Source organism: Dromiciops gliroides, chromosome 1 (assembly GCF_019393635.1).
Source record: "Dromiciops gliroides isolate mDroGli1 chromosome 1, mDroGli1.pri, whole genome shotgun sequence".
In the NCBI taxonomy this organism is placed as follows: domain Eukaryota; kingdom Metazoa; phylum Chordata; class Mammalia; order Microbiotheria; family Microbiotheriidae; genus Dromiciops; species Dromiciops gliroides.
In genome coordinates this window covers 695,544,971-695,572,505 of record NC_057861.1, presented here as the reverse complement: position 1 = coordinate 695,572,505, position 27,535 = coordinate 695,544,971, and the positions used below count along the sequence as shown (strand labels likewise).

At 41.8% G+C, this 27,535-nt stretch overlaps 1 protein-coding gene across 1 annotated transcript in view; it reads left to right on the top strand.

Annotated features, from left to right (window-relative positions):
- ACVR2B (activin A receptor type 2B) overlaps positions 1-27,535 on the top strand; it is a 90,634-nt gene that overhangs the window by 52,743 nt on the left and 10,356 nt on the right. Inside the window, exons 2-3 of the mRNA XM_043976605.1 lie at positions 24,873-25,080; positions 25,675-25,784. Coding sequence (XP_043832540.1) covers positions 24,873-25,080; positions 25,675-25,784 — 318 coding nt within the window. The remainder of the gene's footprint in view (positions 1-24,872; positions 25,081-25,674; positions 25,785-27,535) is intronic.

The window sequence follows — 27,535 nt, the reverse complement described above, 5'->3', positions numbered from 1 at the left end:
TAGTGATTCTGCTTCCTGGAGTGTGATTCTCTGTAACAATAACATCCGTTTGTACAGGGCTTTAATTTTTGCAGGGCACTTTACATGGCTTATCTCCTTTCATCCTTACAATAACCCTGTGAAATAGGTGGTATTGTTGTCATTCCTGTATTAGAGATAGGTAAACTGAGGATGAGAGAAGGTAAATGATTTGCAAAGGATCATCCATCTGGCAAGTGCTTGAATTGTGATTTGAACCCAGGTCTTCCTGATTCCCAAGTCTAGGTGCCTGTTGATGTGACAATTTGCCTTGAAATTTGGTTTCAGGATAAAAAATTCAGTGTTTTTGTGTAGATTCTTCAATTCACTACATCATTTCTGAGACCTATAGTGTTCATGCCCGTATCTTTGGAAGAAACAAGATAAGAAGTCTGGGCACTTACTTAATTTGGGACATATTAGATTTGAATTGACAGTTGAATGTTTAGATATCCAGATTTGGACATCCTTTAGGCATAAAGAGATGTGGGTCTATAATTCAGGTGAGCACTAGTTTCATAGTTCCAGTGTTAACGTGATAACGTAATGTAATATTGTATAAATTAGGGTTTCTCGAACTTTTCCCAATCGCAACCCCTTTTCACCCAGGAGGTTTTTATGCAGCCCTGGGTATATAGGAATATAAATATAAATAGGTATATAATATTTACTGTCAAATTTTTCATGACCCTATATGGGGTTGTGACCCACAGTTGAAGAAGCTTTGATTTAAAGCACTATTTGGGTAGGTGAGTAGGAGGGAGAGAAGAGAGACTTACGTCATTGATTGATCCATATTTGGATAAATTAGTGACCTCTTTCAAGGGAATATTTCCTTTAAAAATATAAATAACAATCCACCCTCACTTTCCTATTTTGTAAAATTCTTGTTCATGTCCTATCATAAATCCTCTAAGAAGGATCTGTCCAAAGCTCTGAAGATCCTTCCCTGGGCCTTTTAGCATTCCGTGGGGGTACAAGTGTAGAACACGTGGGCTCCCCATCTCTTATTTTTATTCCTTCTATATATTAGTAATATGGAATCCACATTTCTTTTTTAATCATACATATGCCGAATGCACTCTTTTACACCACTCTTTGCCTAAGCATCTTCTTTGTGAATATGATGTAGCCTCCTTTACCATTTAGATCACCCAAAGTTTTGTTTCTTTGGAGATTCTGATGTTTAGACAATTTCCCTGGTCTGTACAAGACTACACTGTAGAGTGTATAGGACTGTGCTCAATCATGCCTTATGCAAACAAGCATTAGCTACTGCTCTGAGGCATGTAGAAAAAGGCACTGGGGATGATGAGCAAGAGGTTAAAGGTTAAACTTGCCTTTTATCCTGTTCCTAGATAAAACACCATGCACCTATTTCAGTGTCTCAGGTATAATAAATGGTGCAGATTGAGGGTCCCTTTCCTCTAGGCAGATGATAAGCCTGTGATTGCAGACCCCAAATAGGCAGATCATAAGTACAGTTGTAAATTTGTATCATGAGTATGGTTGGAAGTTTTGTATCCTACGGAAGTATTGTTGTAAAGTTAACCTAACGGTGGTTAGGTGAGCTATGGGAAATTCTAGCTGTCTTCAACTACTTCAAAGACTGTAATAGGAAGAGACTCAAGACTTACTCTGTTTGGCCCTACAGGGTAGGACTGGGGACAACTAAATGGGAATTACAAGGAACCAAATTTAGGCTTGATCTGAAAGAAGAAAGGGCTGCCAGGGGAGAGTGTGGGCTGCCCCTCACTGGAGGTGTTGAAGAAAGGATTCTTTTTTGCATCTGTGTTGGAATCAAAGTCCTATCTAGCTCTGAAATTCTTTGATTCTGTGTAGTCTTTAAGCAATAAATTTTCATGGCCTTAATTGCTATAAGCTCTAGATATCATCTCTCCCCCTTACCTTTCCCTCTTTCTTTAAAAAAAATAATAGGTCTAGGGGGCAGCTGAGTGGCCCAGTGGATAAAGCACCAGCCCTGGATTCAGGAGCACCTGAGTTCAAATCTGGCCTTAGACACTTGACATTTACTAGCTGTGTGACCCTAGGCAAGTCACTTAACCCTCATTGCCCCAACCCCCCCCAAAAGCTCTAAACATGCACACAATCATGCCTTCCCACATACATGTACATGTATATGTTAGGATTTTTTAGGAGACGAATCCAAAATAGGTATGCAGTTACCCCAAAGATAAGAAATTCTTTTTGATGGAAAGTAGTCAACCATAATGGCTCCCTCTACTTCTTAGGGAAAGCCTGAGAAATCATGTCATACAGTGTCTGTGTTTGGCCAGACAGAAAAAGAAAAAGACCCCAAATTTAAATCTTGTAGAGCCTTGTGATGATCTATCATCATTGGGACCAAAGCTTATTTAGTTTCCAAGCCATGGATATTAATTAGTTTTACATATCCAAAGTCCCTATCCCCTAGGAAGCCATAAAATTTCACTGGTATTTCTCTTGGAAGAGGGAGAGATTTAGATATGGTCCATTTAGCCTGAGACAGTGAGTAGCCAATATACTGAAAAACTTCCTATTTGGATGTTGTAGCAGAAGTAGTGCTACATAAGGAGTCAGGAGAGACAGGGTTTTAAATTTTGCCAGTGACAACTCTCTGAACCTCAATTTCCTTATCTGTGAAATGGGAATAGTATTAACTGGTGTATTGTATGTAATGATTTGTAAATCTTAAAACACTATGGAAACACATAGCAGCTGTTATTAATTAGAGCTGCCCAGAAAGGGAGTAGACTACTTCAGGAGAAGAAGCATTTCTGTCATGAGAAGTGTTCAGGCAAGAGATTGGATGACTGCTTCGGGGTATAGAAGGGGTCTGTACTTCAGGTAGGGATTGCACTAGAAGAAGGGGACACTTCCAGTTCTACAGTTTTGTTACTCTTTTGTAAAACATGTGGCATCCATAAGTGAGCATGGCTTCAACCCTAGTGTATAAGCTCATTGTGTTCACTGGCTCCATCTTGGAACAGATGTGGAGGTTGTGATGGGCAAGTAAATAAGGAACTCTGTCTGTAAGTTTGCTCTGACCAGTGTCATTCTTCAGAAACAGGGTGATTTTGTCATTTCTACTACTCAGTTAATTAAAAGCAACCCACAAAAGACTGGGAAGAGCCTCCGACTCGAGTCAGAGAGGTAAGTTCAGATCCTGTCTCTGAAACTATGTGTGTGACTTTGGGTGATTTGTTAAATTCGTTGGACCTCACTTTCCTCTTCATAAGATGAGAGCATTGGATTAGATGGCCCCTAAAGCTCCAGTAAGAGGCAGCTAGGTGATGCAGTGCATGAGAGCGGCACCTGGAGTGGAGATGATCTTGGTTTAAATCCTGCTTCATACATTTGCTAGCTGTGAAGTGATTGTCTCACTCTCCTCATCTGCAAAATGGCTATAATAATCTCATCTACCTGCCATGATTGTTGTGGGGATCAGATGAGATAACATCTGTAAAGTGCTTGACAAACCTTTAAGCTCTAGTATTAATTCTGTGACCTTATCCCCTTGTACCATTTATAACATTGCTCTAATGAAACTTATACCCTTTGATGTCTTTTTGTTGAACCAGTGAATGGTTTTAGCCAGGATATTCCTATGCCAATCACTGAGCAGACCTTTACTGAGCCATTGGATTGTGAGATCTTTGGGAACAGGGACTGTTCTTTGCCTTTCCTTGTATCCCCATTGCTTATCATAATAAATGTTTATTGGCCAACTGACTGATTTATTGAACCTCTGGCATGGCTGTGATGGGAGGAAGACTAGAGTAGGTGTCCTCAGGAAGCTTACTTAGAGTCTTGTTTGGGAGCCAGGGCACACACAATTCAAGATGATGCATGGATAAATGCTATGGGGTTGCTCAGTTTTTTAGATCATGGTTTCACTTAGCAGTTATGGGTGTATGTTTTTATGAATGTACATTTTTGTGTACCTGTGCCTGTACATGGATGTTTAAATGCATGTTTGTATGGGCAGTGGTGGAAAGAGTTATGGATTTGAAGGCAGAGGACGAAAATTCACATTCAGCCTCTTCCATTTATTCCCTGTGCAACCTTGGCTGGGTTTCTTAAACTCTGTACCTCCATTTCCTCATCTGTAAGACAAGGGATTGAGCCTAGGTGACTTCTGAGGTCCTTTCTGGCTACAAACCTATGATTACTATTTAGACCTGTGTCCATGAGAAAAACTTTTTGCCTGAAGTTGCCAAGGACCATTTCCCTCTCTAAGCTGGTTCTGGGGCAGCTAGGTGGTGCAGTGGATAGAGCACCGGCCCTGGAGTCAGGAGGACCTGAGTTCAAATATGGCCTCAGACACTTGACACTTACTTACTAGCTGTGTGACCCTGGGCAAGTCACTTAACCCCAATTGCCTCCCCAAAAGAAAAAAAAAAGAAATTAAGCTGGTTCTGTCATGACCTGGGCAGCATTTGACTTAGGAAGAGGTTATGTTGAGATTTAGGCAGAAGAGGAGTGGTTTTTATTAAAAATCGCTCAGTTGTATATGTGTTTATGCTGTGTTATCTCTATTTCTATCTGTAGGCAGTGGTGTAGGTGGGAACTCTTCATGTGTATTAAAGGCAAAAGGCTCTGTCGATGTGACCAAGGTTGAGTAAGTGGTTGGTTTTTCGCCAGAGGCTATAAATAGCTTTATGTGTGAAGAAACTGAATGAGGGTGAGCAATGAGCAAAGGAAGGGAAAGCCCCTGTGGGCATCCAGCTGGCAGTAAGGATCCCCAGTATAGGGGAGGAGCAGCCACTGAGCCATGTGCCAGAGAAGGGGGCAAGCTTTCTGGGAGCTGGCTCCATTCTGCTTTTAGGTTCGTGGTTCTGGCTTTGAGTATGGTGGTGACTCTTTTTATCCTTACATTTGCATAGGGCTTTACAATTCACCCACCACTTTTGGAAACATTTCATTTGATCTTAACCACAATCCTGAGACATGGACCCGTGGCTATCCACCCCCATTTTACAGATGAGAAAGCTGAAGTTGCAGGTTTTTATTACTCTCTCTTTCCCCAATCTCCAGAACTATGCTCTGCACATAGTAATAGCTGAGTTTTGTAGAGCACTTTAAGCATGGCCAAGACAAGAAATTTAGGTGGATTCAGTTAAAATTAAAGCGTGTTTAAGATCTTACTCTGTACCAGGCGTTGTACTGAAGTGCTGGGGGGAGGGGTGGAGGTGGGGGATACAAAGCCAGAATAGCCCCTGCCCTAGAGAAGCTTACATTCTACTGGAACGGTAGATCAAGAAAATAGGAAAAAGTGTAAAGTTCTCTCCAGAGGGAGCTAATGCTTGGAACGAAGCAGCCAGAAAAGGCCTCCTGTAGGAAGTAGCCTTTTAACTATCTGAGGAGGGGGTGAGGGTGCATTCCAGCGTGATCCTCACTCCTCTGTGAGGCAATTATCACAGAGATAAGAGTTGAAGGTGAACTCAGGGGCTAGCTATCTATCCAACCATCCAACTTATGCCTGGCAGAGGATCCCTCCTGCAACTTCCCCAACAAATGGTTATCCTGCCTCTGCTTGAAGGCCTCCTGCGGCAGCTCATTACACTTTTGGACAGTTGGTTCTAATTGATAGGATGTTTTTCTTGACGTCAGACCTAAATTCCAGCTGTTGTTCCTATTTCTGCTCTGTTGGACCAAGCAGAACACTTTTGCGTCTTCTTCCACAGGAAGGTCCTTCTTAGCACTTGAAGACGGTGAGCATGTCCCCAACATCCCTTCTTCCCTCAGATGTTCCTCTATGATCTTCTCTCATCTCACCATCCTAGTCACCTTCCCTGCACTTTTCTTTTTGTTTTCAACTTTTTTTAGGTTATACATTATAATCATGTTAAAACACATTTCCACATTAGTCATGTTGTAAAAGAATCAGAAAAAAGGGGAAAAATGCAAGAAAGAATAAACAAAACAACAACAAAAGTGAAAATCGTATGCTTCAATCTGCATTCAGACTCTATAGTTCTTTTTCTGAATGTGGAGAGCATTTTCCACTATAAGTTTTTTGGCATTGTCTTGGATCATTGTATTGCTAAGAAGAGCTAACTAAGTCTGTCACAGTTGATCTTCACACAATGTTGTTGATACTGTGTACAGTGTTCTCTTGGTTCTGCTCATTGCACTTAGCATCAGTTCATGTAAGTCTTTCCAAATTTTTTTCTGAAATCTGCCTCTTCATCGTGTCACACAGCACAATAGTATTCCATTATATTCACATACCACAACTTGTTTAACCATTCCCCAGTTGATGGGCATCCCCTTAGTTTCCAATTCTTTGCCATCTGCCCTACTCAAGCTAACCCCATGCTACCTGCCTTGTATCACAGGATACACTATTACTTAGTAGCATTTAGCAATTGAAAGATGCAGTTTACACTGAAGAGAAACACCTCTTAGCACTTATAGGTATTTGGTCAGTATGATTTTCCTCATTTTACAGATGAGAAACCAGTCTCCTAGAGGACCAATGACATCCATAATTACATAGTACATGGGGGAAGTGGGATTTTCATCCAGGTCTCTGCTGAGCACTCAGCAAATACATGGATAGTTATCAAATTTAATAAATATGTGTTGAATTGACTTAGAAGGAGGCATTGTACTGTTGAGAGTGCTAGGTTTGGAGTCAGAAAACCTGAGTTTAAATTATGTTCTAAGAAATGAAGGGGGTTGAACACTAAAGTCCCTTTAAATCTGTGTTATTAACTTTAAATCTGTGATATTATGATTCTAGCTCAGCTGTTTATTTCCCATGTGATCTCAAGAAAATAACGTCTTTTAGGCCTCAGTTTTCTCATCTGTAAAATGAGAACATTGAATTAGATCACCTCTAACCCTTCATTCCCCCCCTCCCACCATTGTAAATCATCAGGTTCTATGACTTTTGTTCCCTGAGGTCACTTAATTAATCCATTTAGTGGCAAATCCAGGTGTCCTGTTCCTGGTCCAGTATTTTTGCCTTTACACTATATTGAAGAAGAAAAAAAAATCCTTCGTATAGGATATAAAACTCATACTTAGTGCATGCTTCTCAGGGCATCCTCTTCAACAATCTGCACCTTGACAAATAGTCATGAGTTTTCTGGAGAGGTTATATTTGTTTAGTCATTTCCTCTTGACCCCATTTAGGGTTTTCTTGGTAAAGATATTGGACCGGTTTCCTGTTTCCTTCTCCAGGTCATTTTACAGATGAGGAAACTGAGGCCAAGAGGGTAAAGTGACTTTCCCAGGGTCACACAGCTAGTAAATGGTCTGAGGCCAGATTTGATCCCTGGAAGATGAATCTTTCTGACTCCAGGTCTGGAATTTTATCCACTGCTGTCCTAGCTTATATTAGGGAAGTGGTTATAACATGGAGGATGAAATAAATGGTAATATGGGAAGCAGCTAGGTGGTGCAGTGGATAAAGCACCAGCCCTGGATTCAGGAGGACCTGAGTTCAAATCCAGCCTCAGACGTGACACTTACTAGCTGTGTGACCCTGGGAAAGTCACTTAACCCTCATTGCCCCACCCCCCAAAAATAATAAATGGGAATATGTGTTATGGGAAGGGTCTGGTGATATTCAGAGACATTGATAGGTGAAGGAGTTTTCCAAGGGCCATTGTGAAGCTCGTGGGGTTCGGTGGAAAGTGCAGTAGAAAGGTGTCCCAGGGCCCATGGTAGAGTACTGACTGCCTGTGTGAGTCACTTAGCCCCTCTGGGCCTTGATGTCATCACTTGTGGCCTCCTTAGGTGCCTTCCAGTTCTGGGTCTGTGGTCCCTGTTGCCCTTTGTAATTTTATACCCCTTAAATCTCCTGGCCCTGCAGGTTGTGACTTGGGTACTTTGTGGGGGTTTGTGGGCATAGGGGGAGCTTGTTGTGTGATGTTGGTTTAGTCCCATACCTGTTATCAGCCCTTCAGGTAGAGGTTGCCTCTCCCCACCCCCCTCTTCTCTCCTGTAGCCCCAGGGCTGCTTGTCCCGCATGCAGCCCCCCCCTTCTTTCATCACCAAGTCACCAGGGTGTCTGGTGGCACTCCTTGATATTCCATTTTGACTTCCAGAGACTCTGCTTTGGCTTGAGAGTGGTGTTATACCAGGGATTCTTAAACCAGGGGTAGTGGGTGTCCATGGGTAGATTTCAGGGGTTCAATTTAGTTGGATTGGGACAAAATGCATCTTGATTTTTTTTTTTACCCACCCTTGTTTTCCTTTGTATTCCTATGTATTTTATTTTTACGTTTTAAAAAATTCTGAGAAAGGGTCCCATAGTCTTCACCTGACTACCAAAGCACACCTCTATCCACAGCTCCCCATTTTTTTTTAGCTCAGACACCATCAGAAATACCTTCCATGGTTTTTTCTATTTAAAGAGGCAGTATTTCTCGCCCCTCCCCCTTTTATCTTTTATGGGTGGATGGGGGTAGGTGTTACCTGAACTAATTCATGGTGTTGATTTCATTTACTTATGTGTTTACTCTTCCTCCCCCCCCCCCCCCCCAGTGAAAGGGGCTCAGCTGGTCAGAGTCTAAGGGGCCCGAACAAAGGAGCCTGGTAGGGGGAGGGGAACAGGAAGCCAATAATGAGATCTGCCTCCTTTTGAAGTGCTTTTACTTCTCTGGACCTCTTTCTTAGAGGACAGATATTAGAACCAGAATTGGCTCCAGACCTCTGGGAGCAATGTGCTAGGGTTGACTGTAGGCCCCAAGATGTAGGGAATTAGCTTAAGAGAGAGGGGCCAACCAGTCTTTGGTGTTAAGGCTGAATCTGCCCACTTAAGGAGGTAGGTGCTTATAAAAGGGCAGGGGGCTGAGCTGGACTTAACTAAATAGCTACTCTGTAGCATTTTAGACTGTTGGAGAAACTCTCTTGTTTGCCATGATACTGAACTCTCCTGGCTCTGATCTTTCTGCTTCATCAGTTCTTCCCCCTTAAATGTAGAGATGTTACAAGGTTATGTCCTTGGCCCTTTTCCCTCCCTCCATTGCTATTTCATCTATTCCCAGGGCTTCCCTTCAGTCTCCCCCAAACCACTGTTTTTATCCATAAGATTTCTAATAAACCCCAGTCTCACATTCTCAGCTGCTTGCTGAACATCTCCACCTGCCAACACCTCAAATTAAATAACTCTTCCAAATATGCTCTTATTCCCCTCTTAATGTGCTCCTGCTTACCTGTTGGCCAGTGACATTGATATCCTCTCCCATTCACTCAGGCTCAAAAGTCTTTGTTTGTGGGGTTGTTTTGTTTTGTTTTGTTTTTAGTGAGGCAGTTGGGGTTAAGTGAGTTGCCCAGGGTCACACAGCTAGTAAGTGTCAAGTGTCTGAGGCTGGATTTGAACTCAGGTCCTCCTGACTCCAGGGCCAGTGCTCTATCCACTGCACCACCTAGTTGCCCCAAAGCTCAAAAGTCTTGAGGTGCAATATGGCACAATGATACAAGAACTGGATTTGGAGTGTCTGATTTCAGCCCTGGGCTTTGTCACTTAATATCTGGGTTGACCTTGAGGAAGTCAGATGACCTTCAACTTCCCTTCCTGCTCTAAATTGATAATCTAATGATTTTCCTTTTCCCTCTGAAATCTAGTTCATCACCACATCCTGTTGCTTTTCCTTTCGTGTATCTCTCATTCGCTCCCTCTCTTCCATTCCTCTTACTTCTAGTTCAAGCCATCCATACATCTCAACTGTACTTTTTTCCCTTCTTGCCTCTAGTGTTTCTCATCCCATTCTTCTATTCTCCATACCAGTAATCTTCATAAAGCCCAGGCATATATTTCACTCTTTCTCTAACACAAAAACCACAAACTGTGATGGCTCTCTATTACCTGTAGAATTATAGAACAATGGGGGAAAAATCCAATCCAGCTGAGGACAGAGAACCTTTCCTTGAAGACTATGGAATGTGAGTCAGCAAACAGTAGGTAGAGCTTGGATTTCTGTAAAAGTTGTTTCCCCATTTGTTTTGTAAAATGCTTGGTTTGGCATGGAGATTGTGGTTTTGCAGAGCCTAGAGCTTCCTTTGGTTCAGGCTGCTGGTTTCACATGGCTTTGTCTATGGTTCACTTGCCTAAGGCTGAATTTGGCTTTTCTGACTTTGCTTAGCCTTGTGATCAAAGGGTGATTTGTAAATTCCAAGTGACCAGTTGAACATGTTTTCTCTTTAATGTTTTTGATCATTGTGTTGGGCATGAATTGATTGATTCCTGTTTATAACTCTTACTTACCCAGTGAGCAGGTTTTGAGGTTGTCCAAACAGCCAGTCCTTAGATTCTACCCTGAACTGGCGTTGGGATGGGGGGGTGAGTGATGTGGCAACTGGCCCCTGTCTTGAGAAAGCCATAAGGTTGACTATTGGGGTACATGTGTAACCTGCACAGCAAAGTCAGTGCAGAGAGCTGGTGATAAGACCAATTCCTCAGGGCTGATATGGACGGGCCCCTTGGGTGTGTGAGTGTGTTTGCTGATTACAAGGGCTCTGGTTTTCTCTTTCATCCTATGGGGTCCTTGGCTTCGGCTGCCAGCCGACTTCCCCTTGGGGGCTATATTTTGATTATCCACATAGAGCCAATTCACAACCATTTATGGTAAAGCCTTAATTCAAGGCTGAAAGAGTTAAAACCTGGGCTATCCAGAGACCAGTTTTGTTATCTGCTAAGATGAAATCACTGATATAACTCAAGACTAGTAAGACATCAACTTGCCTTTCTCAGAGCAAGGATCCCCCCTGTTCTTTCCTTGAAGGTGTCTGGTGGTTGCCTGGTTTGGGGCCAGTAACCAGGTTCCACCATCTTCTTCCTCCTGAAGCATTCAAGGAGTGAGGGAGTATCATACTGTGTTACTGCTATTGTGGTACTTCCTCTCCAGATCTCAGGCAGTGTCTGAGGACTGAGGAGCCCTTGAATGAAGGATAAGGATATGGATAGGGATTAGACCTGTGATTTCATTGGTATGTAAAACACTCTATCAATGCAGGTGGTCACTTTCCCCACAACACATAATCTTAGAGAGCTTCCTAGAGTACTAAGGGATTAAGAGAACTTGCTGGGGTCACAAAGCCAATATGTGTATGAGGTGAGATTTGAACCCAGGTCTTCTGGGTCCAAGGCCATCTCTTTCTCCACTTTTCAGGAAGGCAAATGATTATCTTTTTTTAAGGATAGGATAGGGAGAGCAATGCTACTGTGAGCCTAATGGCAGAGAATAAACATTTCAATCACTGTTATTTCTTTCCATGGCTCACTGGGGTTTTCTTCGATTATATTTCTTCATGTCATTCTGGTTAACCCCCTCCCCAAGTAAACAATCAAAACACACTTGGCCTTTAAACCATTTTTAGTAATTAGGAAAAAAAGCATGAAAGCTATCCTCTGGAAGGAGAAGAGATTATTTGTTCTATATATAGTTTGTATAGGTGAAAATTACAAAAACACAAATTTATTTCTATCTTGTAAGACTCGCCTAACAATTACAGGCATATCTGGCATCGCTTTTTATCATTTTTTCAGTGAATGCCTATCAAAGAGGTGAACCCTATAAGATAAGGTCAGGGCTAGGAGTCTGAGTAATAGGATGGAGATAAAAACTTCTCTATGCAAAGAGCCACGGGTAGAAGTCATAAGAGACCAACCAGTATATTGTCTCAAGGCACTGGAGAGAAAATTGTAGGTTACTGGGCACTCACATCACCAGTTGTTTGCAGGAGCAAACCAACCTCCTAAAAGGGTTTAGGCTAAGTTACGGGATGGATTCCTTCCTCTGCTGCCTTCACAAATTGATCTAAGTTGCTGGGTAAATCCCCCTTCAACCCCACACTCTCCCCCTCAGCCTGCTAAACTGTAGCTCCTAATGCTGAGGTGATGGTAGATAACAAGCTTAATCAGATTTTATAACCTCACCAAAAGTCTTGTGTTTGAGCCCCCCTGCCTGGATACTTTGGGATTCTGCTTCTGGCCTTTTACCCTGATGGCTCAGCAGTCCCTGCCCAAGCCGTTCCCCACTGTTGTGTTCTTATGCACTAAACTAACCATAGAATACCTTAAAACATTATTTTGCCTAATACGTTTGAGGAAAACTAACTAAAAAAAAAAACTAAGGTCTGTGGAGTGCTTATTATATACCAGGAACTTTACAATTATCTCTTGATCCTCACAACAACCCTGTGAGGTAGAGTCCATTATTATTCTGATTTTAAAGATGAAGAAACTGAAGCAAACAGAGGTGACATGCCCAAGGTCATACAGCTAGTGTCTGAGACCAGATTTGAACGTGAGTGAGTCCAGGCCCAGCACTCCATCTTCTGCCCCACCTAGTTGCCTAACTAATTATGGGGCATACTTCTGGAACCTAAAAGGGGGATGGGCTGCCGAATAAGATAGTGAGCTCCCCTGTCATTGGGAGTATTAAAATACAGGCTAAGCCTATCAGATGCAAAGAAAGGCAAAAGGCAATCTCTATTCTCAAGGTGCTCACCTTGCCTTTTGCCTTTCTTTGCGTCTCCAGAGCTTAGCACAGTGCCTGACAGACATATGGTAGAGACTTCATAACTGTCTGTTAATGGACTGGTATCACTATACTTCAGCTTTATTCTATTTAAAAAAAAACAACCCTGCTAAACTCAACGATATTGTGTTAGAGAAGAAACTGGCAGCCACGAAGACTACCTTCAAGGCATTGAGATGCCCTATTTGTAGTGGGGCCCTTGACTATCAAATTGACAAAATCCAAAATACTTATCATAAGGAAATTAAGCCAGCACCAGACACTCAGAGATGTTTTCCTTGCTCTGATACAGTTTTGATTCAATATATTCTCTGCTCTCTAAATTTTAGAGCTAAGAACTCCATATTAAGCTCAATCCTAACCCTCCTAACCCAATCCTATGCCGCCTCAACACTTACCATATGCACATTGAGTTTCTGGTTGAGACCAGAAAACTTTGCAGCCACTTTGCTCTATTTAGGTACTTTCTTTCTGGTGTGAGAATGGCAGCAATAGAATCGTTTCTCCCAATGCTGTACAGTGACCTTGGACTCCTACTCACTGTCTGGGCTCCTCCACATGAGATTGTGTTTATCCATTCTGGTGGTTGCTATGTGGACCCAGGTCCCATGACTCTGCTGTGACACCTTATGCTACCTTCAGGCTACTGTAGGCAGACAAACCCCTAAACCTGATGACCCAGGACTTCTTATGGCTACATGTATGGGAAGATGGATATTTCTAATAGCCTCTTGTTGGTGATCAAACTGAGCAAGCCCACAGGACTGCCACATCTTTCACTTAACCCCAGAAAACCCTTGTTTCTTGTCAATGTGGACTTATTTCAAGACTTCTCTACTATTGGAAGTGGTATACCATGCATTATCAAAAGACTCCTGCAGCCTGGTGGCTATTCCTGGGCAAGACATGCCCCCTTCCAAAAAATCCCCCACCAAGGACTTCCTGTTAAGGTTATATCATATAGAGTCGCAGGACAAATCCTTTTTTTCACCCAAGAAAACAAGATGTGACCCACACCTACAGACTGAAACAATGTACCAAAATCCCCCTTTGTGGTATCTTACAGTACTTTTATGCTTTCTTTCTCTTACTGTAGAGTTTTGATTTAACAATGTGGTTCACACCATGAGACCAAAATGGTCTTCCATAGCAGCCTTTTCATAATTCCCATCTGCTCATCTCTGTATCAGGCCTCTCAAGTTGGCCTTCAGACCCTTCTAGTCAGACTGAAGCTCTTTAAACCTGAAGCCCCTAAAAAGAAAGTCCCAGCACTTGGGGAGCCAGGGGAACCATCTGAGGAAACTTCTGACAAGTTAAGCCTTGGACAAAACAGGCAGTTAATTTTATTAGACTACTTTCTTTTTGTGAAAAGAATCAATCCTTCCAACTCTAGTTTCCAATCTACATCAATGTGTAGCCCATATCCTAATGCTGTGTCTTCCCTGGGTCCATTTAAAATAATAGGTTAAATATGAAGTACATAGAATTGTAAAAACCGCCTCTCCTTCTTCCCCACCCCACAGTAAGGCAGTTTGATATAGAAAGGGGGCTTATATGGCCTTCGTGACTATTTCAGAGCTACGTGGCCATCCTTGTGGTTTCCCCATCTCATCACTGTGCTCTGGTGCCAACACTCCATGAAACCTGGCCCTTTGCCTACCCACTGGATGAAGACTTTGGAAGAAGGCTGTTGTTAAGACTTTAGCTGTTTTTCAAACCCTAGTTCAATAATATCTCAAGAGTGAGGAAGCCATAGGGAATGGAGCACTGAGGACAAAAAGGACATTATCTCCAGCCACCCTACATCCTTCCCTTACCAGTATTCCAGTCCAGCAAAAGGGAATCTTGGATCTCATGACAATTTCCCATTAAGGCCAGAAGGTACTGTTCTATTTTTATTTATTAATATCAACATCATTACAGCCAACTAAACTTGCTTAGTAATTGACATTTTAATTTATTTCAATGCATAAATTTTCCATTACTCCTCTAAGCCCCATTAGAACTCTTTGTCCTTTCATTTTCATTCACTCATCCTCTTATATACTCATTGTATGTACTTCATTATTTTTGGTTCTGATTTTTAAAAAAATTTTGTGTTTCATAAAGATCTTTTCTAATTTCTATGTATTCCTTTTTGGTTTTAATATAATCACAGTATTACATTACATTAATGTACTACAAGTTATTTAACTGTTCTCTTTTAGGATAGGCATTTTAATTGCTTTCAATTTTGTGTTGATTTTGTTTTGCAGTTACATATGGTGCTGTTATGAAAATTTGTAAACAGCTAACTTTTTTTTGGTTTTGTTTGTAATAACATCTTCAGCATAGCTATATCTTCATGGCATGGATGCCACAGAGAGAAGGAAGGATCCTTTTTTTTTTTTTTTTATCAGGAAGAGCTCTGAAACCCTAATAATGATTTCTTTTCTAAAGTCTTGGAGAGGTAGACTTACTCCTTGACAACACCTTCTACTCATGTCCTTGATCCTATCTTGTCAAGGAGCCTGTCTCCCTCTTTCATTCCCTTTCCCAAATCATCCACCTTTGCTTATCAGCTGGCTGCTTCTCTTCTGTTTACAAACATGCCCCTAATCCCCTATTTATACAAACCTTCATCTGATCCTATCATCCTCATAAGAGATTGGTTTATACCTCTCTTTTTCACAGCCAGATTCCTAGAAAAAATTGTCTGTGCTCAATTTTCTCATCTCCTCAATTTCTTATAATCTGTCTTCCAACTTCAGTAGAAACCATTCTTTCTGAGGTCAGCAATGATTTCTCCATTCTAGAATTCAGTGATCTTTTCTCAGTCCTCCTCTTTCATGACCTTTGTAGCAAATAGGGGGTACTATTGACAACCCCTCCCAGGCACTTTTTAATTTTTGTTTTGTTTGGGGCGGGGGTGGTTTTTTGGTGGCATAGTCCTCTCCTTTTTTCTTTATACATGTGTAGATGTTACTTGTCAGTTTCCTTTGTATAATTATGTATGGGTATACTGTGGCTCTGCCCCTCATCTACTTTTCTTTCTACAGCTCTATGGGTGATCTCATTAGTTTCTTCCTATACAGGAAGTTTCCACATCCAGATACCCATCCAGCCTTTATCTCCTCAATTCCAGTCACACTTCACCAACTGCCTACTATAAGCAATTCCAGCCAGGTGTCCTGAAGGTACTTTGAACTCAATGTGGCCAAAACAAAGTATCTTTCCTCTCCAACCTTCCTCTTTTCCTCACTTCCCTGGATTATCTCTCAAGAGTACCACTATTCTAGTCAACCAAGTACACCACCCTGAAGTCAGCTTCTACTCTTCCTCATCTTTACCCCACATATCCAATGAGTTGCCAGGTCGTACTGACTCTGCTACCACAATAATTGTTGCTACTCTCCCTCTTCTCACCACTCATATATCCACCACTTGAGACTGGGCACTTGTCACCTATGGCCTAGAGCATTGCAGTAGCTTACATTGCTCCATCTTCCATTTTCTACCTGGTTGCCAAACTGATATTCTGAAGCACAAATCTGTCTGTTCCCCTGCTTAAGAAACTCTTAACTGCTCTCTATGGACTCTAGGATCAAAAATAAACTGTTTTTGGCTTTTAAAGCCCTTTACAATCAGTCTGTCTGTCTCCTCTCTGTTTCTCTCTGTCTCTCTCTCTCTCTTACACACACACACACACACACACACACACACACACCCCATTTCTGTACCCTTCGACAGACTATTTCCAGTGCCTATCTTTATACACTGATAGAATTCTTAGCTTTCTTCAAAACTCAACTCAGATGCCTCCTACAAGGAGCCTATCCCAGTGTCTTCTCCCTTAGTTGCTAATGAGGCAGCAGGTCACACAGGCGATAACGGGTCCCTCTATCCAGTGACTCCCTTACCCAGACATCAGACAAACTGTGTGACCCTGGGCAAACAATCTAACTTCTGTTTACCTCAATTTCTTTAACTGTATAATGTAGATAATAAAAGCACCTCCTCCCCACCAAGGGTTTTGGCAAGATCAAATGAAATAATATTTGTAAAATACTTAGCACCATGGCAGGGCACTTAATATATGCATGTTTCCTTTCCATCTCCATATTCTACTTTGTATTAAGTTTATATTTCTCTAGATGGCAAGGATTGTTGTGAGATAATATTTATTAAAAAAAATTAAACCTTAGCACAATGCTTGACACATAGTAGGCACTATATAGTCATTTCTTAGCTATTATTCCCTCCTTTCTCACTGAAATTACTTGGGTTTTTTTTTTTGGGGGGTAATATATATTTTTATTGACCTTTTCTAATATATACTGTTCTTGTCTAGCCCCCCAACCCCCACTCCACTACATGTAAGTTCCTTGAAGATAAGGACTTTTTCATTTTTGTTTTTCATCCCCACTGCCTGGCACAGTTCCTAACATACAGTAGGTTCTCAATAAATGTTTGTTGTATTTGTGAGTGAATAATGCTGGAGCCTTTTAAACATCAGGGAGTTCTACTAAAAACAGGAGGCCCACCTGGTAGGCCAGGCTTCAGAGACAGAAAGCCAGGAGTCAGTGTCCATTAGAACAGAAGCAGCAGCTGTTTCCCACTGAGCTGCTGTCCAAGGTCTTGACCTTCCTTAGGATTTCTCTGGAGCCTTGCTTGCCCCACTCTTAACAGTCTGACCACATCTCCTGTGCATCCATTGTCTATGGCCTTGAGTCCTGTTGATCTGGCTTGTGTTGCCTTCCTCTCTGCCTGATTCACAGCTTGGATCAGCTGGGTTGGATGAAGAGGAGAGCCCTGCTCTGTAGGTGAACCAACCTGGGTAGAGGCAGAAATGGGCAGTTGTTCATTTCTCCTATAGACTGGAAGATGACATCTTTGCTCTCTGTGACTTGGGATAAAAGGAGGAAGGTCACCTCCCTCCCCTTGTTTTCCTGTGGCCTTGGTTTTCCTGTGGTTGACCTTTCAGTTGTCCTCTACTCTTTCATTTACATGCATTATAGCTTTTTTGATTACTGGGGAATTAGATTTGGAATTGTGGTATTTGGAAATGTCATACTGGATCGATTGTTGGGGCCATGGACCAAGCACATTCTTGGGCCTTTCAGAGCATCTGTGTTGGCCTCTCTGGTTGTTCTCTAAATGAAAACCTTCCCCTTAGCCTAGATGTAACTAAGAATGCTGGGTTGTTGCCAGGAATATCCATTTAAAAATGTATTTTATTAGAAACTTAAGAGAGGCAGTGCTGCAGAGTAACTATAGAGCTGTCCTAGAAACCAGGAAAACAGGGGTTCAAGATTTCTACTGGGTGGGTGACCCTGGTTAAGTAAACAATCTCTCAGTTCTCTAAGCAGCTCTATCAATATGTAAGTTTGAGAGAAGGCACTCACGTCCATTAGTATAGGCAGTTTCCTCACCACACCATTGACATCCAGTCTCTGCCCATGAAATCACAGGTTCAGTCCCTATCCATATTGTATTAGAAACAATATCAATACAAATAATTTAACTTGTTTAGTATTTACATTTAAATCACTTGAGTTTTTAATATGTGCTATTTGCAGTCCCTTGCTCTAAGTTTCCATCAAGATGCTCTGTCTCTTCATCCTCATTCTCTTTTCCTTATGTGATCATAGTTAGTGGATACTACTTTCTTCTGTTTGACCTTCATCATCATCAATATTATTACGATTATTTCATGGTTCCCCCCAACCCCATGTTTCTTTGCATTCCTGGAATGACCATTCTTATGGTATCTTCGATCTCTGGGTGTTTTATTCCCTCAATAGATCATATACCCTTTGGGAAAAGAAATTAGTTCATATTTATTTTTCTTTGTATCTACAGTACTTTGTGCATACCAAGCATTCAATAAATGTTTGTTGAAATGAACTGAATATGATAGTGGTGTTCTCTGCTCTGGTGGTTTTTCAAGGCAGATGAGAGTCCAATTCTGAGCCCTGGTACCTTCAAATATGCCTTCATTTCTGTGATCTTATAGCACAATCACCCAAAGGCAAGACCCGGGTCTGTTTCTGTCCCAATTTGGAAGCCCCTGAGGGTCTTGTGTCCAATGTCTGTGTCCCTGCATTTATTGCAAGCAGGGAACCCTACATAAAAAGGTGGGTCCATGTCTCTGTTCGGTTTTGGTCTGTTCGTTTATGAATGGATGAAGGCTGGGCTTTTTCTGGTCACTGAACTCAGGTTAGAAATTCGATTGTGTGTACAGGTTGATTTTGGTTTTCACATCTTTTCATCTTTATCTTTCTGGGCTGTATTAGAATTAGGGACACGGTCTAATTCATGGCTACCTTGGGGCTTCTCACCTGAATGACTAAACCCTAATTTTCTACACTAAGGCATCATTTTCCCCCAGAAATCATGCACTATATGCTCATTTATTCACTCAACAAATATTGATGCCAACTATGTGGGACAAGTGTTGTAGGAGATAGGAAGATGAATACGACAACCCCTACTCAGCAATCTAGTTGGTGAAATAAGATAAAAGTGACAAATAAAATATAAGACCTCAAGGACACATATGACTGGAAAAAGAAGGTGGGGTGGCCATTGAGTGGTACTGAGGGATGACAATGACAAATGGATCGGCTGAGTGCTGGACCATGAAATGTTAACTGACGGAAGGTTTCCAGTATGTTGGGTGGATGCTCTATGGGAGGCTATAAAGAAAGATAGAGAAAAGAATCACTCAGGAAGAGAGGTCATGGATGAACTCAGAGATCCATCTAGATATTGAAGTAAGAGATAAATAACAGCTCAATACAACAATTGAAGAGCTGTCACAAGGCAGACATGATTAATTGCCTAACAAATTATACAGACATTCATGACCTTCCCTTGGATGCCAAATGAATTTGGCGATGGTGGGAAAGTATGGGGGGCCAGAGTGGTCAGGGAAGGCTTCTTGGAGGAGATGAGCTTTAACCCTGGTTTTGAAGAATTCAGATTTCAGCAGGTAGAGGTAATGGTCCATAGGAAGAACTAGTGTGAAATTCAGCTAGAGTCACATTTTGGAGGGATTGGTAGAGGAATTTGAATTCTAAGCAGGGGAAATGATGAGAAAGTTATTTTCTGGGAAGGGTCAGGCGATGTGTGTAGGTTGGATTGGGAGTGGAGTAAGGGATACAGTAAATGGAGAAGAGCTTTTAGTAGTCTAGGCCGGAGGTGATGAGGACCTGAGAGAATGCAGGGATAAATAGGAGTGGGTGCTACATTGTTGAAAAAGTGGTGGCATGACTTGCATTTTGATTAGTTTCCTCCTATCTGGTGGTGATCTCTCCTACTTCATATCTTCCTAGAACCCCTTTTCTGACCAGTTCTCACTTCCTACCCAATCATATACTTACCTCTCTTCCTGATCATGGGCATTTACCCCAGACAGTAAGCTTCTTGAGGTCAGGAATGATTTGCAGGAAATGTTTTGATCTTTATTGAATCGAATTGTTAAATCAAGGAGGGATTATGTGTCATGGAATCTAAGAACTGGAAGGGATCTTAGAAAACTACCCAGTCTAACCCCATACCTGAAACTGTGTCCCTTTTACACCCACAAGTGGTCATCGAGCCTTTGGTAGCAAACCTCTGATGAAGGGGAAACACTGCCTCCCAAGGTCACCCATTCCATTTTGACATAGCTCATGTTCTCAGCAAGTTTTTTCTTATGTTAAGCCAAAATCTGCTCCTCTGAAACTTTTGCCATTTTAAAAAAAAGAGTTTTTCCTTCTGGTGAAATCCCTTCCACCTGACAGCCCTTCTGACTTATGAAGACAGATGTCATTTCCCTTAGACTTCTCTCCTCCAGGTGAAACGTCCCCAGTTTCTTCAGCCCATCTTAAAGTGGTATGATCTCAAGGCACTGAATCTTCCTGGTTAGCCTCTTCAAAATACTCTTCAGCTTGTCGATTTACTTAATAAAATGTAGTTCTACAAAAATGGAGCACAGTAGTGCAAGGCAGCAGTGTCAAACTCATGGCAAATTTGAGCCAGCACAACTCCAAGCTTTAGGGTTTGGTGCAGGGCAGGGTTTAGAACTCTCCTTTCCTAGTCCTAGACACAATGTTTCTTAATGAAATTTGAGATTGCTTTGGCTTTTTTAGTTACCAGATCATGCTGTTGAATCATTGCATGTGCAGTTCACTAAAATCCTTTGATCTATTTTTAAAGGTGATATTTTGAATCCCTAGTATAGAGATGTGGCATCTAAGTGGTACAATGCACAGAGCTCTAGGCTGAGAATCAGGAAGACTCCTTATCTTGAGTTCAAATCTGGCCTCAGACACTTATTAGGTATGTGACCCTGGGCAAGTCCCTTAACCCTCCTGTTTGCCTCAGTTTCCTTATCTGTAAAATGAGAAGGAAATGGCAAGCCATTCTGGTACCTTTGCCAAGAAAACTTCAAGTGGGGTCATGAAGAGTTGGACTGAAACAACTCAAATGACAAAAGTATAGGACTTTAATCACTGTTGCATTTCATATCCACCTAATATGCCAGCCTGTCAGGATCTTTTTGGCTCCTGACTCTGTCATTCAACACATTAGCTGTCCCTCCTAACATTGTGTTAAACTGTCAATTTGATAAGCAGGTCATTTGTGCCTTTATTCAGGTCATCAGTAAAAATAATAACTATCATAGGGTCAAGAAAATATTTTTGAGGTACTGCATTGTTGACTTCTTTCCCAAACTGACATCAAACCATTAATGATTATATTTCAGGGCTGACCATTCAATCAGTTTATAATCCACATAACTATACTGTCATCTACGCCATTTCCACGAGAGCCTTTGTCAAATGCTTTGCTAAGATAAACTGTATCTATAACATTAACTTTGCCAATCTGGTAATTCTCACCACCACCATATCCCAAAAAGAAAATGAGGTTACTCAAGTGTAACCTTTCCTTGATGGAGCCATGTTGGCCTTTTGTGATTACTGCTTCCTTTTCTAAATGAAAACTAACCCTTTAATAATACTGTGTCTAATAGAATTCTTTCAAGAATCAAAGTCAAGCTCATTCATATATAGTTTGCAGAATATGATCTTCCTTTAAAAAAATAATCTAGATATTTGCCTCTTAGTCCTATAGTTCCTCTCCAATTAGCTATGATTTTTCAGAGATCCCTGACAGAAGCTGGGCAGTCACATCCACCAGTTTGTATGCTATTGGGATGTAGTTCATGTAGGCCTTGACTCGATTATTAAATTGGTAGAGGGAGCAGGGAGAGCACCATAGGTATAATTTGCCTATATTTTAATGAAGCAGTTGACAAAATTTCTCATGCTATTCAAGGGATGTGGACTCATCAAAGGTACCCATTTCTCCAGTTAATATCTTCCCTATTTATCTTGGGGTTCAGTTTAGTATTAGGCTTTTTTTTTGTTCTTTTGAGAAGGAATGCCTGTGAGATTTTGAACCTTGACAACTGGGAGAATGATGATTATTATTAGTTAGGGGGAAATTAGGAGGAGGAATAGGTAGGAATAGGAATAGGAATAGGAATAGGAATAGGAATAGGAATAGGAATAGGAATAGGAATAGGAATAGGAATAGGTGGAGTGAGCCTTGGGTTGGTGAGTGGGTAGGGGAATGCTGTGTATCTAAGAAAGAGGAGCAGGGGCAGCTAGGTTGCACAATGGATAAAGTACTAGCCTTGGATTCAGGAGGACCTGAGTTCAAATATGGCCTCAGACACTTGACACTTACTAGCTGTGTGACCCTGGGCAAGTCACTTAACCCTCATTGCCCCACAAAAAGAAAAAGAAAAAAAGAGGAGCAGCAGCATCTCATTTTTTTAAAGTCTTGAATCCATAAAGCTATTCCACCAAACACATGGGGTCTCTGTATTTATGAGGAATTAAGTGAAGATTTTCCTGTTACTCCTCTCAGACTAGGTCCTGGCATCCCATGACAATTCTGATACCAAGTTATTAGAACTACAGAGAGATTCTGGCCTTTCCCTTGAGCCTGGGGACTTGGTTTGAAGTATCAGGGGATGGATCCAGTGAGGCCCCACTTTTCTCAGCTCATGTCCTGTAGATTGTGATTCAAGGAGCCCAGGGTCTGAGGGAAGATTTTCTAGCCTGGACTGATCTGAGTAGGAGGTATTAGACAGAGGACATAGTCCCTTGGAGAGAAAGGAAGAAAGAACTGAGCCTAGGATTTGGATTTGTAAGCTGGACAGGGATCTCTGAGAGAGTTGTGTCCTTAAGTTAGTATAGGCCAGACTTTTAAGTCTGTTGTATATCCCTGTGCCTGCTAGCCTGTTACTAACGTGAACCTGAAACTGCTTACACTAGTCTGAAGGAACTTCTCATGTTACTTACTACCTGAACATGATACTGAGAGAGGTGCTAGGGGAGATGGGCTAGGGGCTGGCCAGCAGGAAAGATAGCATAGTTGTGAAAGCTGGTGATTTGTCATGGTGCTTTCTGATTCTCCCTTCTGAAGATTTTTCTATGTCATCTCCCTTCAGTGGCATTCCCAGTTTGTTGAGGTGGGTTTTTTTTTGGGGGGGGGAGGGGTGTCAGTCTATCTAACCTACCCTTGTCTACTACAAATAGAAACATAGCTATGATGTAAACTTAATGGATGGGTGCATTAAAAAAGGGGTAAACAAAATGCTACCAAAGATCTAAAGAGGGAAAGCTCATTCATTACTATCTAGAATAATGGAGGAATGACTCAGGGAAGACTTCCTGGAGAAGAGAGTATTTGAAATGGGCACTAAAGAAGGGGAGTTAAACCAGTAAGTGAAGATTTCCAGGGCATTCCAGGTATAAGAAACAACCTGAGGGAGAACAGCAGTGGGGAAACACAAGGTCAGTTTGCCAAGGTGTTAACAAGTAGTCAATTTTGGTTGGAGTGTAAGTTTATGGAAAAGTTGTCGTAGGAGCTAAGTCAGAAGAGGGTAAGATGGTGCCAGTATGTTGGATACTTTGAATGCCAGACAGAGGGGTTTGAATTAGGGATCTGAAGGAGTGACTTGACCAGATCTCTGTATAAGAAAGATCTTTTTGATAGCAGTATGAAAGATTCACTGGAGGGGCAGAGGGAAGATGAGGCAGGACTTTTAAGAAGGCTATTGGTATAGTTCAGGTCAATAGGTCCTACTATGTTCGGGGCACATAGTGCTCAATAAATACTTGTCGATTAAGTGATTTGTGCTAAAAAAAAAAAATTAACAGTCCCTGCCCTTGAGGAACCTGAATTCTACTGGTGATCCAGGCAGGAGGAGTGAGGACCTATGTTAGTATGGTGATGGTGGGGTAGGGTGGGCTGGGTGAAGGCAGCAGGGAGAACCAGATAGGAGACAATAACTGGATGAGAGGCTTGACTTTGGTAAATTGGGTGAATAGTAGGACTACTGAAAGAAGATTTCATTTGGGAATTAAAAATCGAGTTTGAAGTGCTAGCAGAATATCCAGGTGTAAATATCTTAATTACCACCTCAGCAGTTGGAGATGTGAGACAGTGCCTTAAAGGAGAAATCAGGGCTGGAGATAAAGATTTGAGTGAATCTGTCAAGGTTATAGTTGAAGTTGTGGGAATGAAGGGTGTGGACAAAGGAGAGAGTATAGAAGGAGAATTAAAGGCCAGGGGCAGAACCTTGGGGAATAAATACCCTTTTCAAGAGTTAGGAAGAGGACCCAAAGCCAGTGAAGGAAACAGAGATGCAGTCAGAGGAATGACTTAAGGTCCTCAGCGGTTTCTTTTTCTCTTTTTTCCTACATATCCTTCTTGCCTAACACATTATCTGGCACATAGTAGGGACTTAATAAACATTTATTGATTCATTGATTGTTTGAAGAACACTTAGTAAAGTTTGTTTTGTCTGAAACCAGTAGGAATCAGTACATCTAGAAGGAAGAGAGGGGGTCATCAAGAGTTCTATTGCTGCAGAGAGGTCAAGTACTTTTGATGAAGACTGAACAGAAGTCATTAGTGATATTTGGAAGGATACTTGCAAGTAGAGTGTTAAGTGGCAAGCTGGACTGAGTTTGAAGAAATAGAAATAATGAGTGTAGACAGATTTGTTTTTTTTTTTTTTTTGTCTTAAATATTGGAGTGTGAAGGAGAGGAGCAGGATGGGATAGTAGGTAGATGGGGAGACCTGATAATGTTTGTAGGTAGATGGGGAGGAGGGGTCAACCCAGTTGGGAGGGAGCGATTAACTGTGCAAGAAAGAGTCTGGAAAGGATGCATTTGAAGACAAGTTTAGAGGAATTAGCTTGTCTTGTTCCCATTGTACCTTTGCAGGCCTGTACCCTGGGGCCCAAGGATGTATAGATAGCTGGATCCCATTCATCAATTGCCTTTTTCTTGTTTGTTCTTTCCCTGCAGGCCCAGGGCGTGGGGAGGTTGAGACCAGGGAATGCATCTACTACAATGCCAACTGGGAACTGGAGAAGACGAACCAGAGTGGTCTGGAACGTTGTGAGGGGGAGAAGGACAAGCGCCTTCATTGCTATGCCTCATGGAGGAATAGCTCTGGCACCATTGAGCTCGTGAAGAAGGGCTGCTGGCTAGATGACTTCAATTGTTATGATAGGTACTGCTCACCCCAGTTTGGTCCCCCCTCCTTCAGCCAGACAGTTCTCCTGGTCGGAAGGCCCGCCTGTCCTTTTGAGTGTGTCTTGGTGACCTAGGTGGTCAATGGGACAGACGTTACAGCCCAAACTGCAGCTGTGATTAGCTGCCTGTGCTTGGCAGGTGGGGGAAGGGATCAGGAGATGGAGCATCTTTGGTGTGCTTTGGAAGAATTACCTGGGCTCTTCCCCACCCCCTCCTCCCCTATCCAATGACAGAAACCCCTGGTTGCAAATATTCCCATAGTCTCCTTGAAAGCTTGAAATTTGTTTTCCTTAAAATCATGAAGTATTATTTGTCAGTGTTTCCAAGTGTAATTTTGATGCTTAGCCATCAGCAAAGTGGCTCTCAAGGGCTACTTCTCTTCCAACTGTGAAATGGAAGTAAACACTTGGGAATTAACACTCCACATGGGGCAGGCCTTCATCTTCTCAGCTTCCCCCTCCCCCCACCCCCCAGGGGTCAAGGGTAAGCACTTAGAATCTAATGGACTCTAGGAGGAAAGTCTGGATGGCTTGGATAATGTATGCAACTTTTCTGCATTGCTTCTTCACAGACAGGAATGTGTAGCCACCGAGGAGAACCCGCAGGTCTTCTTCTGTTGCTGTGAAGGAAATTTCTGCAATGAAAAGTTCACGCACTTACCTGAGGTCACTGGCCCTGAAGGTGAGGGAGGCCAGAGTGGCTCTCTGCTTGAGAAGCAGAGATAGTTACTAAAGGTCTGAGCCCTCAGCCAGGTAGGAGCTAAAGGGCTGAAGGCAGCTGGAAATGGGGCATTGGGGGAAATAAAACAATGCTAACTGACATTGATATAGTACTTTAGAATTTGCAAGCATTTTATGTACATTCACCCACTGTAATTCTACATTCGCCCTGTGAGGTAAGTGTTATTATTTTCTACATTTTACACATGAGGAAGCAGGAGTCTCAGAGGTTGTGGCTTGCCCATAGGACAATAAGATAGGATTTTAAAGAGAGGGTGTTCTCACTTCAAGTATTACACTCTGTACTGTGCCATGCTGTCCCTCATTCCCCCTGCGTTCTGTGGTGTCTCATTATTTTACAGGACTCCTGTTGCTTCAGTAGTCAGCTCCATCATCAGTAGCGACTTTCATTCTGCACTTAATTTCTGAGCTGCTGCTGCATGACTAGATTTGGCTCAGGGGAGATTTTATTTTGCTGTGTGTGAGGCCCTTACAAGAATAGAGGATGATGCATTCTTTGCCCTCAGGAAACTGACAGTTTAATTTTAAAACAACTAATTCACAAAGAGAAAATTTTCATATGGATTCAATTAAGTTTTTAAAAAATCATTTGTTTTATGAAATTGACAGACATCAGCAAACATAGATATTTCCATAAATAAGGACTAGAAAAATAGGATTGTATATGAAACAGAATCTCTGCTTAAGAGGTTATTACATGCAGCTTGTTTTCTTTTAAATATATATTACATTTAACATGCTAATCCAATAGTGCCCTGCTTGTCTGTAGTCTCTCTTTTAAAAAATTTTTCTTCTATCTTAAAAATGTTAATTGATACTTTTTTCTTTTTTGGCATCGATGTCACTACCCCTTTCTAACAGTCCCTCCCCCCACGTAAAAATTAAATCCTCTCATAATAAATAAGTATATTCAAGTAAAAATAAGCTATTGGTTCATCTTCTTAAGTATCCTTTGACATGGTAGGGAGGTCAACTGAGATTTTAGAAAATTTATTTCTTAAATGGAGATTTTCATTTTATTTTGGAGGGTGTGTATTGTGAATCAATTTAGATGAGCACAGTTACATATGTTGTCAAAGAGAAAATTGAAGAGATGAGAGTATTTTGTAAGGATCCACTAACATCCTGTGCTAGCATAGGACAAACCTTAGATAGATGCTACCAACCTGGAGATATTTCAAGGGCAGCCCCCTTGACAAAAACTATCTGTTGTTGAAGGACACAACCAACTAAAGTTGGGAAGTTCCTGTCCCAAGTGGAGGTGATGGAATGAATGTTTAAGCCACAACAAATCCTAGAGATCACATCTGCCTTGGTGAAGGGAGCGCCTGTGTTTGTAAAATCACAGATCCTTGAAGTATGAGAGTATTTCTGAAAAATAGGGAGTGTTGTTTCCCCGGTGAGACTGTGAATTGCTCTATCCCCCTCCCCAAATACAAGATCATAGAATCATAGATCTGGAACTGGAAGAGATCCTGGACAACATCAAGACTAGCTTCATCATTTGATTCATGAAGAAACTGAGACCCAGGATGGTTAAGTGATTTGCTCAAGATCACTCAGGGATGGGTCAGCAAGGTGGCACAGTGGATATAGCACTGGCCTTGGAGTCAGGAAACCTGAGTTCAAATATAGCCTCAGATACTTATTAGCTGTGTGACTCTGGGTAAGTCGTTTAACCCTGACGGACCC